The 15,596-nt window shown below is 40.6% G+C and overlaps 1 protein-coding gene across 1 annotated transcript in view; it reads right to left on the bottom strand.

Annotated features, from left to right (window-relative positions):
* Nucleotides 1–2,557: 2,557 nt before the first annotated feature.
* Nucleotides 2,558–15,596, bottom strand: part of LOC119421967 (galactose-3-O-sulfotransferase 2-like) — a 37,287-nt gene continuing 24,248 nt past the window's right edge. The window contains exons 2-4 of the mRNA XM_037689324.1: nt 5,792–5,903; nt 5,318–5,656; nt 2,558–3,349 (exon numbers count right to left, since the gene is read on the bottom strand). Coding sequence (XP_037545252.1) covers nt 2,558–3,349; nt 5,318–5,656; nt 5,792–5,903 — 1,243 coding nt within the window. The remainder of the gene's footprint in view (nt 3,350–5,317; nt 5,657–5,791; nt 5,904–15,596) is intronic.

The following is a 15,596-nucleotide window of genomic DNA, read 5'->3' as shown; positions in this document are numbered from 1 at the left end:
TCCATCCATCCATCCATCCATCCATCCATCCATCCATCCATCCATCCTTCCATCATCTTCCATTTGTTCTGGAGTCAGGTCTTGGGGGCAGCATCTTGAGCAGTGAGGCCCAGACATCTTTCCACAGCCGCCTCTTCCAGCTCTTTTGGGAGGACTCCAAGCTGTTCTCAGGCCAACTGAGAGACAATCTCTCCAGCGTGTCCTGGGTCTTCCCCGTGGTCTTCTCCCAGTTGGACATGTCCGAAGCACCTCCCTAGGGAGGCGCATGAAGCATACCAGATGCCCAAACCACCTCAACTGGCTCCCCGCCATATGGAGGAGCAGCAGTTCGACCCTGAGTCTCTCCTGATAACTAATCTTCTCTTCCTGTCTCTAAGGGACAGTCCAGCTACCCTGCAGAGGAAACTCATTTCAACCTCCTGTATCCACAATCTCGTTCTTTCAGTCACTACCCAGAGTTCATGACCACGGGTGAGGGGAGGAACGTAGACCAACCGGTAAACAGAGAGCTTTGTCTTACAGCTCAGCTCCCTCTTCACCACAACGGACCGGTACAGAGTCTGCAATACTGCAGAAGCTGCACCAATCCATCTGTCAATCTCATACTCCATTCTTTCCTCACTCATGAACAAAACCTTTGAGATACTTGAACTGGCAGAACCTCACCCTCGACCTGAACAGTGGTGGGATGTAACTAAGTACAAATACTTTGTTACTGTACTTAAGTACATTTTTCATGTATCTGTACTTTACTTAAGTAGAGTTAAATGTGGGTACTTTATACTTTTACTCCACTACATTTTACATCAAGTATCTGTACTTTCTACTACACTACATTTCTATAATGCGTTGCATTACAAGTTACATTCATGTTGCGGCTTTTTGATTTGTTTGTTACTTTGAAAGTAACCAATGGTGAGAGGAGCTGGTCCATTGAATCACTGCAAAGTGGGCAGGTAACGTTAGGCCCGCCTTCAAGAAAAGCTGGACCAATGACATATATTGTAGTATATATGTCACTGAGCTGGGTGCACCCGCAGCACCACTAACACACCCAAAATGTATTCCAGCGCAAGAGAGTCAGCCAGAAGATATGCTCCACCCATGACCTTATTGAAAGACTGCTCAGTACAACAGGACAGATTCTCTCTCCCAAAAGAGCCAGACTGGACTCAAAAATCTTTGAAAACCAACTTCTTCTGAACTTGAACAAGAAATTCTTGCTGCAACATTAAAATGTGTCAGTTCATGATGTTAGGAGACAAGAGATGTCTCCAAATGACTCGACACTCAGGTCCAAGTTTTAAAAATGGTGTCAGGAAGTTAAAATATTGTTCAATATTGACCCATTACAAGGTTGAATACACAGTATTTTAACTAGTGCTGATGACAAACTGGAGTTGAAATGATCAGAGCCTGTTCCTTTGTTTGGTCTAATGCTCCTTTTTTCAAACAGACAACTTTTACTTAAATGTGTTTACTGCAGTTAAAATGACACATTGGTTTTGATTTGTGTTAAATAAAAATTTTCAAAGGTATAATCATTCCTCTTTCTTATTTTGATTAATGTCATTTAACTCTGCAGGTCATCCCTGAAATTCTGACACACAGAATCACAAGTCCAAGTTGAACTGTGTCACAGAGTAAACACAATAAAAACATGTATTATCTGCAGCATTGTTCAGTAAAATGGAACAACACTATTAATGTATTACAGAAAATATACAAACAGTAAGTACACTTAAAGATATGTAGACCATTGCATTATGTAATACTTTCAGGAAGTACTTTTACTTTTAGTGCTTTAAGTATTTTAAAAGCAAGTACTTATTTACTTTTACTTAAGTAAAAATGGTAATGTGGTACTTCTTTTACTAGAGTACATTTTTGTCTGTTTATTTGTACTTTTACTTAAGTACAGTGTTTGAGTTCTTTCTCTACCACTGGACCTGAAGAGAGCAATCCACCCTTTTCTGACTGAGAACCATGGCCTCAGATCTGGAGGTGCTGATTCTCATCTCAGCTGCTTCACACTCGGCTGTGAACCGCTCCCGTGAGAGCTGGAGGTCATGACATGATGCCGCCAACAGGACCACATGGTCTGCAAAGAGCAGAGATGGAAATCTGAGGCCACCGACCCGGACTCCCTCCGCCCCCTGGCTGCACCGAGAAAAACTAAATAGTAACACACATCATAAAACAGTTACGTAAGTCACAAACATAATACAGTTACAAACGCTTGAACAATTTAAATAACCATAAAAGACATCCTGATGCATGCTCAATAATCCAGGTAGAAAAATCTAAAAAAGTTAACCATAAAAGACAAAAACAGTAAGAAAAATAACAAATTAATACACTGACACAAATTAATAGATTTACGTTGCTTATATCTGGCAAAATCTCTCAGATTGCACAATTTGAAAAAGTTCATTGTAATTTTTGTCTTATTTTATAGCTCACAACGAGTACCTTTAAGCAGATACTTGTGTAAACCTTTTAGATTTTCAGTATTTCTTTGTTCTAGGACATTCACATCTGAGTTTCAGATGGGCAGCTATGCCTGGAACTGCTTCGTGTATAGATTATTTGTGTACTGCAGTTCAGGAGTTATAAGCCTCTTACAAATAGTTTTGGTTTCTTTGAGTAGATGTGAGTTTAAGTTGTAGCCCTGAATCACAGCGTCTCCGTACTGAAACGGCTTCAGGTCTGGCTCTTTAATTTTTGATGGATCAACAGCTCTTCCACCTTGTAGACAGGTGTCTGCTAGTTTGGCCCGTAACCTGTTCAGCTGAGATACTTCCCACTTCATCTGCTCCTGCCCAACCAGGCTCTCCACCTTGTGCCAGAAGGTGGAGTTGAAGTGCAGGTAAATTCTCCAGTCTAAAGCGTTCCACTGCTTGATTTTTGCTGCCGTTTCAGGTGAAACTTTGCGGCGAGTTTGTTCACTACGACCGTTCAGCTTGAAGGAAATCACATCTTCCAGGGACCAACAAAGGGCGTGCTTGAGCAAGATCATGGACTCGTCAAAGTAATCTGAAATCAGAACAAGATGGAAGTCCCTTTCTATTGCTGTAACAGCCATGGCAGCTCTCTCATCTAAGTCTTTGGCTCCATGTGCTATGTTGTTGTCAAAGCCAAAGTCAAAAGCCAGGATGTTGTGGGCGTAGTGGTTGTTTCTCACTGAGGGTTCGTAGTCCTTCCAGCAGGTGTTCAAGAAGTCCTCTAGGCTGTGAGCTTTTTGGAATGCTGGGATGTTCTTATAGTAAGTAAAGATGGACTCCATCATAGCTACAGGGTGTCTCAGGATGGAAAAGTAAAATGTGTCTGCAGGCATCACTTTTGCCACCTGAGACACAGAAAGCAAAAAAGTTTAGACAATTTTTACACAAACAAAACATTTTATCCACATCCAACCAGCTGATCAGAACAGACCACTGCCAGTGAGGTCTGGCACATGAGACTATTCTGGAAAGTCCTTTAGTTTTAATATTCTTTAATTTTACAGGGAGTTGCCAAGAAAATGTGGTTCACACTGAGGGCCACAGTTGCTATTAGCCTATTAACCCACATCATGTCACCTAAATAGGAGTATTTATATAGGAGCACCTTGCACTTTCAAATAAGGCTAACATATATGTCCATAGGCATCACATCAATTATATGTGATGGGGACGTGGCCCCCTCACATTTAAAAAAATATTAACTTGGACTCCCCCACATTTACCATGAAATATTAGTTGTTGTTTCTGTTTCTTCATGAACTAATCCATTCCACTTGATTAATAGGAGAATACTCAAACCAGTAAAAGTCCACTCCAGGTTTTCCTAGTTACCTACAGCAACTCACCGCATGCAGTGTTTCTCTGAGGTCACTTGGCTTGGCAGGGCGCTCATCTTTTCGGGGGTTTTGTGGACAGGGCGAGGGGAAGAAGGGGAGAGGCCTCTGTATTGCGTGCTAGCTTAGCGCCATTTAGTGCAGGCGGTTGTTGATCGGGGTGGGGCAGGGGGTTAGGATGCATGAGAATAGTGGAGCGCTATTTCTGTAGCATCTTAGCCGTTTGTGCTGGCATTTGTCAATGGGGGGGTGGGGGTGGGGGGGGTTGGATGCATGAAAGAAGTGGAGCATGCTCTATTCACACAAGGAGAGCTGTTGGTCAGGTTACGTCTTGTTGTGCCATGCTCTAAAATTGTTATTGAATCAAGTGTTTACTTATGTAGGTAAACCAGGGGTGTCAAACTCACTTACAAAAGTGGGCCAAAATGAAAACCTTTTTCAAACTAAGGGCCAATTTCAAAAACTACATTAACTCAAATCAGATACCAACATCTTTTCTTGGTTGCAGGTTCCTCAACAAGAGCTTGACTGGTCTCATTTAATGTTCTCTGTTGTGCATTCCACATCATAATCATCCATCCATCCATCCATTATCTTTACCCGTTTATTCCATTTTGGGTCACGGGGGTCGCTGGTGCCCATGTCCAGCAATCACTGTGCGAGGGGCGGGGTACACCCTGGACAGGTCGCAAGTCCATCACAGGGACACATAGAGACACACGAGACAAACAACCATTCACTCTCTCACTCACACCTAGGGACAATTTAGAGTTACCAATCAACCTAACATGCATGTTTTTGGTCTGTGGGAGGAAACCGGAGTACCCGGAGAAAACCCACGCATGCACGGAGAGAACATGCAAACTCCACCCAGAAGGCACCTGGACCGGGGTTTGAACCAGGGACCTGTTCGCTGAGAGGCAGCAGCTCTACCAGTTGCGCCACCGTGCTGCACATCATAGTCAAAGATTGCTAAAAAAAATAAAGACAGAAGTATTTTACGTTTCACATATAATCTTGGGAGCCAGATGTCAACGAGGGCCGCAATTGGCCCCCAGGCCTTGAGGTTGACACATATGAGGTAAACGTAGATGTTTAACAACCCGTTAAAATACACCAGAATGTATGAATTCTGAATGAATTCATGAATGGCATATACTTCATTCAAAATTTTCTGGGAAAGGACCCCCAGACCTCCCCACCAGTGTGTCCCCCCCACATTACAAATGCGTCTGATGCCAATGTACTGTATATGTTTACCACTATAAAGGCTAAAGCTGAGCAACAATGTTGTTGCATGTGTGTGTGACCTCATCTTATTAGCAACCACAATGTGTGTGCCTGTTTGTGTTAATTTTGATCTGAGTTGCAGTTTTTGTCTCAAATTGTCTAACTCCACTGAACTTAAAACCATACACACAATCCAAAACAAGAACAATAAAAAGGCCACAGCTTGAATTATTTTCCGATAAAGCTCACCTCAGATTTTCTGAATCTCATGTGGTTGCACATGATGTTGAAATCTCTCCCACTTCTGCTGCTGAAGCCTTTAACAAAACGTGAATCAAAGAAAAATGGGTAAAACATTTGGCTGTGTTTCTTCAGAGGGAGAGCAAAGGTCAAGTTCTTGCTGTCACCAAAACGATATAAAATGTTTAGGACACTGCTGCTGGCTGTTTTGTGTGTCTTGAGGAAAACAATTTGAGACTTTGGGCGACAGGTTGCTTTGTGGTTAATTCTGTAGGTATGAGAGTTTAACACCCTGGATGAAGTGGCGATGAATACTTTGTCAGAGCTTCTCTTCGAGTCTTTCCAAGTCTTTATGCAAGAGACTGAAGCAGCACTTGTTGAAACACAACTGAGCTGTCTTTCATGCAAAGACTCTTGATTTCCCTCATTTTGATGAGGATTTGCCGTTTGTTGGGTCTGTGCTGACCCCAGTTTCTGTTTCACTTCCACAGAAGACTCAGAGTAGGAGCCAACTGAGATATTTTGCAGAGCTGGAAACAAGTTTTGATTGGTGATGGAGGGTCTCAAAGGGAAAAGTCCAGACAGTTTGATCCCCCTGAAAAAAAGAAAAAAAAATCCTGAACACAGTCGGTCTGATATTACATGATGCAGACAAAAGCAACGTTCAACAAATCTTTAAAGTATCAACAGAAAACGGACTGAGGCTGTGGATGAAATAGGACAAATACAGAACTGAACAAAATGAAATACTTCTCCACCGCAGTAGGTCTACTTCCTCATTCTTTAGTGTTGACAGTCAAATCAATCTGTATTTTCTCTAGTTTTAAGCTCAAACAATGCTATAGAGTCAAAAAAACAGTTCACTGATCAAATGTTAAGGAGTGTTGTGTTTTTTATCTTATTTCTCCACCCGAGCTCTGCTGTTACCGTTCCCCTGCAGGAGGAGTCAAGACACGCACTCAGAATACGACAAACGCACCTTCAAGTTTACGAATATTTAATAAGCAAAGAAAGTCACAGATTCACAAGCATAAACAGTGGATTAGTTAAATGCAGTCATTATTTTAACATATAATTAATTGGATGCGCATCCATTAAACTATACGATACAACCTTGTTAAGGAGGAATCTGAAGTCGACCGTCTCTCTGCTCCGTCTGGCTGACTGCTTCGAGGAGAAAACGCACTTTCCTTTGTCTAAAAACAGGGCGTTTCTTCACACATAAAAACTAACTTTTCATCGCGCTCTCAAGCCTGCTGTCATGGGATTGGCCAGTTTCAAACCAATCAGAAGTGTGAGACATCGTGTCACATGATGTAAACAGGAACAGATTTCAACAGAGAAATCAATCTGTGGGAGCCTCTTCAAAGTAAAACAGGAAGTGGGTCAATTTCAAAGTAAAACAAGAAGTGGGAGTCAGATTCAACAAGGAACACAATCTTTATTTCACAACAAGGAGCAATATGTTTTAATTCTGAGATTCATGAGAATTTATCAGAAATTATGAGCATTTTGTTTTTCTGCAACTTTAAACTATGGCTTTTAACACTTTACCATACCATACCACTTTATTTATAAAGCACTTAAAAACAGCAACAAGAACAACCAATGTGCTGAAGAACAAAACAAATTGCAAAGGACACTGGGTAATACATAAATTCACAGAGGTAAAGATAAGAAAGTAAATGACTATGATAAAAACATGGTGAAGTTAAAATCAACTCACAGTGGATCGAAAGCCAGGGAATAAAAGTGTGTTTTCAAACAAGACTTAAAAACCATGGGAGAGGGAGCCTGCCTGACATGCAGTGGCAACTCATTCCACAGTCTTGGACCTACAACAGAGAAGGTCCTGTCACCTCTGAGCTTAAGACGAGTTCCTGGAACCAATCAGCAGTCAGCAGACCAGCATCTGGTGAAAACAACCTTAAATGTCAGCAGAAGAATCTTAAAATCAGCTCTGACATGCACAGGAAGCCAGTGAAGGGAGGACAGAACCGGAGTAATGTGCTCAAATCTGCGAGTTCCTGTTAGTAGCCGAGCTGCAGCATTTTGGACAAGCTGGAAACGCAAGAGAGAGACCTGACTGACCCCAGCATAAAGCGAGTTACAGTAGTCCAGTCGGGTTGTAATAAATGCATGGACTAATTTTACACAGTCAGATTTGGACAGCACGGACTTGAGCTTAGCTATCAGCCTTAGCTGAAAGAAGCTTTTTTGAAAAACAGAATTTATCTGCTTATTAAACTTAAAGTCTGAGTCTAAAACTATCCTGAGATTGGTAACCGACTGCTTTAGATATGACTGAAGGGAGTCCAGGTTTGCAGGATCAGTGACAGTGGCAGAGCTACAGTTAAACACAATGACCTCAGTCTTCTGATCATTAAGCTCAAGAAGTTCACAGCCATCCAAGTCTTGGGCCCTATTTACACGGACACGATGGGGGAAACGTAGGTTTTTTTCGTATGTTAATTAAAGGAAAAGATGTGCGTTGACACGGTCGGATTTCACCTTTACATGCATCCGGAGGACCCCCCCCCCCCCCCGCCCTCCCGAATCCGCTGTAGTTACCATGCCGGGTCATTAGATGGCGCTGTGAATTTTGTACCTTCACCTAATGCGCATGCGTGCTGCCTCGGCACACTGTTATTCTTTGGGCTAATCAACTAACAACAACGTAACAACAAGTTAAAGCTGGATTTTGGATGAGAGTCGACAGATTTGACGTCAAGCGGGACCTCTTCGTCTAACAGCTCCACACCGGTCGCTGAGCGGACCAGAACCGAGTCGACGATGTCGGACTTTATTCTGTGATAATCAGTATCTGATTTATTGCAGGTAAATCAAATGTTCTTAATAATGTTTGCTTGTGTTTAATTTGGTTACAAAACAACCAACCGAGTTTTTATTTTTCCTGAAAGAAGAAGAAGCTGTCCTTCCACCAGGCGGACCGGTTCTGAACGAGGCTCGGCCCAGATGAACTGCAGGAGGACGTCGAAGACAGAGATGTTGGATGAATTATTTATTTAAAATTCTCCTCAGTTCTTTTATTCAATCCATTGAATGTTTTAAGTTGCATTAATCAAAGGAGTGACTTCTTGAACTAACCAGATGGACAACGTGGGACATCCAGGATGAAAACAGAGGAAGAGTCCAGTTCATTAATGTAGTTTACAGTTAACTTGTTTTTAATCGTGTGTTCAGTTTAATTATCAGTGTTTGTGTGACATACAGTTTGTGGTGTTGAATAAATAAATAAAATAAAAATTAAACCTGATGTTTTCATTTTCAACTTTAATAACATGCAATATGTTTAGCATAATTTTAATCACATAATTTGAATTACATAATGTCCAGATAGCTTCATTATATATCGCAAACTTAAGATAAATACTGTTTATTATTATTAAAATTGTTATTTAGCACATAGTATGTTCTAGTGCAGCGCGACGTGTACGCGTGCCTCATTCTATAAACAGTGATATTAGAACGGGATCAGACTGTCTCTTGCAACAGAGATGTTGGTCACAGCACCTGGAATCTGACGTAGATTAACTACGAGATTAAAAAATATATTCCATCAGTCGTAGTTCAGAAAGCATTGTGTCCGCCACCATGTTGATAGAAATATAGCGTTGGTCCACGCGTGCGTGTGCGCATGTTGTTTAACACAAAGCCTCAGCGGGAGATGTTTACATTATCAGCAGGGGTCAGCGAAAAACCTCCACTTTGGAAGGTGGATTCGAAAACCTCCGGATTCAAAGAGGGGGGCCACTGGTGTCGTGTAAATGATCAGCAAAACCGCAGAGAGAAAGCTGCGGATGCACTTAAAATACACGCTGTGTAAACAGCCCCTTGATGTCATCAAGACATTTTAACAAAGGGCGAATGGAGGAGGAACTGTTAGGTGTTAACGGCAGATAAATCTGAGCGTCATCAACATAACAATGAAAGGAAAGACCATGTTTCCTCAGGATAGACCCTAAGGAGAGGAGATACAGAGAAAACAGAAGGGGTCCAAGAATGGAGCCTTGCGAGACCCCGCAGGAAAGAGGCACTGAAGTAGATAGAGTGTTAGCAAAATTAACACAAAAACTCCTGTTGCTCAGGTATGAATGGAACCTTTCTAATGCTGCACCAGTAATCCAAACCCAGTGTTCTAGGCCGAATTAAAGGATACTGTGGTCCACAGTATCAAATGCATTGGTAAGGTCAAGGAGTACCAGGACTACAGACTGACCAGAGTCATTTGCCAGAAGAATGTCGTTGCAGACCCTAACTAAGGCTGTTTCGGTGCTGTGTAGTTTCTTAAAGCCAGACTGAAAGATCTCAAGAATAGAATTTCCACTCAAGAACTTGTTTAATTGAGTGAAAACTATTTTCTCCAGGATCTTAGAAAGAAAGGGAAGTTTGGAGATAGGTCTGAAGTTTGAGCAGGTTGAAGGGTCAAGTCTGGGTTTTTTTTATTAAAGGAGTTACCACTGCATGTTTAAAAGCGTCAGGAACCACACCTGTAGCCATACTGCTGTTTATAATGTCAAGAACAGAGGGTCCAATGGAGGGTAGGACTTGTTTAAAAAATGATGCAGGGATGGGGTCAGCAGGGGAACCTGAGGGTTTCATATGACCAATGACGCCATTTAGAAATGAGAGGGAAATGGGTTCAACCTGGTTAAAGACTGATGTGGAGGGGACAAAGACAGAGGGGTCAGCTGTGGTGTGAGGAATCAGTGACCTGATAGACTCAGCCTTTTTAACAAAGAAACTGGCAAAGTCCTCACATGTAACTGCAGAGACCTCCCTGTTGGCAGACTGAGGCACGGTTAAAATGGAGTTAATGGTGTTGAAAAGAATGCGGGGATTGTGGCTGTTTGAGGCGACGATTTGGGAGAAATATTTGGGTTTTTTTCTGATTTAACAGTGGCATGGTACTCTTTGTAACATGATTTGTAACATGATTTGTAACATGAACGAATGTGGTGAGTTTGTCCGTGGACACTGCCAGATAGTCCCCATAGTCCTGATGAGAGATAATGCTGTGGCTGTCAAAGTGAATGGTTGTTTGTCTCGTTTGCCTCTATGTGTCCCTGTGATGGACTGGAGACCTGTCCAGGGTGTCCCCCTGCTCTCGCACAGTGACTGCTGGATATGGACACCAGTGACTCCCGCTAACTGAAAAGGAAGAAGCGGGTAAAGATAATGGATGGATACATTTAATAATTTTCCAAAATAAGCTTTATGGGCTCTATGGGAGAAGTAAAGGAGCAGGTGACAGATCATCACTGTTCATCCCTTTGTCACGAGTGTTACGGCTGTCATCGTACGTTTTGTGAGTGCGAATGTGTGCAACAGCTAATTGTGTGCAAATCAGTGTCCAGGTGAACGGCGGTGATTGGAGGAAGACATCAAGAAGCTGAAAGTGGGCTGGGTGCCATGGCGAGTTTGTGATGACTTCCACCCACCTGCTCTCCCCAACCAGCCAGAGCTGACCTGCTGTCACTCATCACATTGATTAGTGTAAATAGTTCAGTGAGGAGTTTGTAGGAGTGAGCTGCCATTTTATTTTTAAAACCCTTTTCTCTAGTTTAGTTTAGACCTGCACTTTGGTTAATTTTTTATTGAATTCAGGTAAAAATTGTAATTAGATGGTTTTGTTTGTTGTTTTGGTGTGGGCTCCCCCTGATGCTGGTACGACTCTAAAAACATCAAAAAATATTCACAAGTGGAAATAAAATCACTGTTCTAACATGCCCTTTGACTCTGTGGCTGTTTGAGTGGTGCAGAAGGTGGAAACACCCATATTTAATTACACCCTGGTGACTGGGTTTGCCCCAGGTTGTAACACAATGTAAATCCTATATTCTGTTATATATTTTATTTTTAGGCAGAAGTTTTATAAGGTTGTGAAACCATTTTATATTTGCCAAAAGTTCTCTGAATGAACTATAACTGGTGTTTATGGGCTCCTTGTTGGTAAAAGAATAGTAAAAGTGTAACTTCATAAAAACTTTGTGGTAACAAACCTTTGAATGGTGATCCAGACGACAAGCAGGATGAGAAGGATCCAGATAAACAGACACCTGCAGCAAAACCATCTCCTCATGGACCTGTAAGAGCCGCACCACAAACAAAACACAACTGTTGGGAGGTTTCCAGCTCTAATATAAAACAGTCCATGCATAAAAACATTTCATAAATAATTTCTAATGGTGCACACTTATAATCTCTTTTCTAACCTCTTCAGGTTCTGCAAAGCACTTTACAGTTCCTGTTCACAGTCATTGCTCTCCACTCTATATTTTACACTTTTTATACACAACACTTGTATATTCTCACTCATACTGATAAACATATCAAGTGCATTGGGTTGGGATGGACTCTGCGTTTTTACCTGTGTAAGTATGTGTGTATTGTTTAGCTGTCTGCTAGCAAAATATCATTTGAACCAGTGGACAGATATTATTGAAACGTCATAAAAAATAATTATTGGATAAATGTCTACACTTGATAATTAAATATATTTTCTAAGTATTATATTTGTTATGTTACTGAAAGTTGTGAATCCTATGGTCTGCGGTATAAATGCATGTTAAAACGATGCGGAACCTTCATTTCCAGGTTTTTGTTTCCAGGAGGAAGGAGTTTCAGTTACACGCCTACACTCTGCAACAAGCCTGACTGTGGTTACTCAATCTGTTGCAGAACTCGATCCGTAGTATAGCTCATTTGCGCATGCGCTAAAAGGAATACTTCTGGGTCGCTGTTGCTAACTTACGCCACTCGTATTTCCGTTAAAATCGTTGACATATTTACGTCATTGGTTAAAATGATATGTAGCTTCACGACTGAGCGGCGCTATTTCACCACGGAAATAACTCATTCTGTATCTTGCAGGGTTTTCTCATTCAGTCCAGGCTGGGGGTCAGGTCGAATGCATCGCATATCATCTTAACTAGTGATTTGTAATGGAAATACGAGTGGCATAAATTAGCTACATGAAGATCGGTGAAGATGGAGCACGTACTTTTCTAAGTGAATTAAGACTGTTTTTATTCATAAACAACCGCGATATGTGCGACACGGAATTACACTACAGATCGTGCTTCCGTAACAGATTGGGGAATGACACTGACACTTGAACTGTTTACATCAAGGATGAAAGTATTACTGGCTGAGAGGCTGGTCACATGGTAAGAGTAGGCTGTCCTATGAGCGGAGATGACGACACCAAGGGGTGTGACCAGTTTCTGAAGAAAAATATGGAGCTCTCTGTAAATGGGGTCTGTTCGAGTGAAATGGGCAGACATCGTGTGAGTTGTGATTTTCACTTATCTGTACAATAAACCTGCAATAATACTGTGCACATTTGTTTCGAAACCTGCTTCAGAACTTTGACTAACGCAGCAATAAGCTTTTAGTGTTAACCTCATTCAAGATGGCCACTACAGATAAGCAACTGTAGCAAATGTAAAAATGGCCAAATATTAAGCTCAGTTTTGGTGTGGTAGTAGCTGAGAGTCATGCCTAACATAATCTGCCTGCTAACTTATTGTGTAGGATTTGTTTTTACAACTTTGCCAATTACTATTTTAGTCAACTATATCAATCTGTTAGCAAAATATTTGATGAACCGAAAACAAATGTTTTATCAAATTCTCAGAAAGTAATAATTGGAAGTACATTTACAACAACTGATTAACTTTTGAAGTTAACCTAATTCAAGATGGCTACAACAACTAACTGAAATTAGGAAACACTTTGGAAATTATATATATATATATATATATATATATATATATATATATATATATATATGTATGTATATATATATATATATGTATATATATATATATATATATATATATATATATATATATATATATATATATGTATGTATATATATATATATATATGTATATATATTAGTCCCTCATTACTTCGCGGTTCGTTTATCGCAGATTTTCAAAATAAGATTGGACATGACACAATTGGCTGATAGATGGATGAGCCATGGGTTGTTTATTTAAAATAAATTATTTTAAATAATTTTGCACCATGTGTGAAGCTCACAAGTGCAAGAGAAAGCTCCCTCCTGCAGCTAATCAGCTGATCTCCTCTGCCACACACATATGTCTTGCTGCAGCTTTGTCAAGAGTTAACCCTTTGCTGTCAGATGCACCGATCAACTTTTGTCTTCCAACTTAAAATTCAAAGCATGTCACATCGTAAAAAATCATCATAATCACAAAATATAAAAGTGTTAAAAGTTGTTTCAAATTATTTGAGAACTTCTATGTTCAGTTATTGAAGTGTAATTGATCAAAAGGTACATTTCTGCTCCATGCTGCAGAGCAGTGTGACATCCCTTTGATGTCCTGCTGCAATTCTCTTCTCTACAATTAAAATTTAAATGCTGTAATATGGTTTATTTAAAATGTTACTGTATTTAAATTGTTAAGGAGGTAGATTGGGAGTAACAGGTGATGAGTGTGATAACATTCTGGTACATGCCATGACAAAGTTTACTGAACTTGAACTTAGAATACTGTATCCCTACTTCGTAGTTTTTCCACTTATTGCGGGTGGGCGTGGTCCCAAACACCCGCGATAAATGAGGAGTAGTCCCTCGCTACTTCGAGGTTTGTTTTTCGCGGTCTCGCTCTATCGCGGTTTTTCGAAGTACAAAGAAAGATTAGACATGACACACAATTCATTCAACCTTTAATCCCATTGAGCCTGGAGGACTCATTTACAAGAGAGACTTGATTTCAACAAAGAATGATGACAACAATGGACAAGAGCGACAACATTAGACACTTAAAAAAAGGCATACAATTTTTTTTTAAACAAATTAAAATAAGATGGCAAAAAAATAACAAAAACAGCTAAATTATAAGACGAATGTAGAAAACTAAAAACAGGAACATGTCTGCATTGGTTATTGCCAGGAGTCCAACAGATTCATTCATTCAACCTTTATTTAGATTCTTAAAGCCACTTAGAGAGGTCAAGGTCGAGAGCTTCAGATCTTTGTGCAAGATATTCCAGGAAACAGGAGCGGAGTAGAAGAAGGCCCTCTTGCCTAGTTCAGTCCTCACTGAGGGAACACTGCAGGTAATAATGTCCTGAGAGTGCACGCTGTAGCTGCACTCACACAGAGACATGTAGGAGGAGATGTATGAAGGCAGCAGACCAAGAAGTGATTTAAAGATGAAAATATACCAGTGAGAGAGTCTGCGTGAAGTTAATGATGTCCAGTTAACCAGTGAATACTGGGTGCAGTGGTGGGTACGATAATCACAGCCAGTTATGAATCTTAGTGCACCATGATAGACAGCATCCAACATCTGCAGGGTTCTTGTAGGAGCGTTCATGTAAATAATGTCACCGTAATCAATGGAGGGAAGGAAAGTCACAGTTACAAGGCGTTTTCTAGCATTCAGAGTTAGACAGGATCTGTTTCTGATAAAGAAATCCATTTAACTTTCAGTTTCTTTAGTAGGTTTTCCACATGGAGCTTAAAAGAGATGCGAGTCGACCAAGATACCCAAATATTTATAGGAATCAACAAACTCAATGGGGACACCATTTGAGGATGAAATCGGAGGAAACTGGCTGATTGATGGATGAGTCACACGATCTGCACTGATTTTTTATTTAAAATAAATTATTTTAAATGATTTAGCACCTCTGTGCAGCCCACAGCTGCAGGAGACGCATGTCTAAAAGCTATGAGTTTGTTTCCTGGTCACAATCACCAGGAGTCAGTTAAAAAAAACAAAAAACTAAGAAGATGAAACTTGTTCCTGTAATCTAAATGTTTCAGGTGGTTTCCAATTCAGAAATCTGTCATTGTGATATGTTATCTCACGGACAACTGCAAAGAACAATTTGAAGGTAAAGAGCATGGATGCTGAGGATGTCCAGCGATTAAACACTTGTTAGTTCTCTGGGACATCACCACGTGATAGGAGGCAACTCTAATCCAAAGAAAGTATATCACATGCACCAGCTGGGGATCAAGCCACTGGACCAGCTGGGGATCAAGCCACTGATACTAAAACAGGTGTCTGTTCTCTGTTCCCTGAGCCTTATCTGTTAAAGGACATGGACTTATTGTGTATTATTCTATATCATGAATGTACAGAACAGCATTTTTGTTGCAATTAGCTGGAAGCTGCTCTATACTTAAGTAGAACCAAACTAATGTTAGAGATTTCCTCTTACCTAAACTCAGTAGAAATGATTTATATATATATATATATATATATATATATATATATATATA

This window comes from Nematolebias whitei, chromosome 15 (assembly GCF_014905685.2).
Source record: "Nematolebias whitei isolate Nwh7 chromosome 15, NemWhi1, whole genome shotgun sequence".
NCBI classification, from domain to species: Eukaryota; Metazoa; Chordata; class Actinopteri; order Cyprinodontiformes; family Rivulidae; genus Nematolebias; species Nematolebias whitei.
Note: the sequence above shows the minus strand (reverse complement) of the source record. Positions and strands in the feature narration are given on the sequence as shown.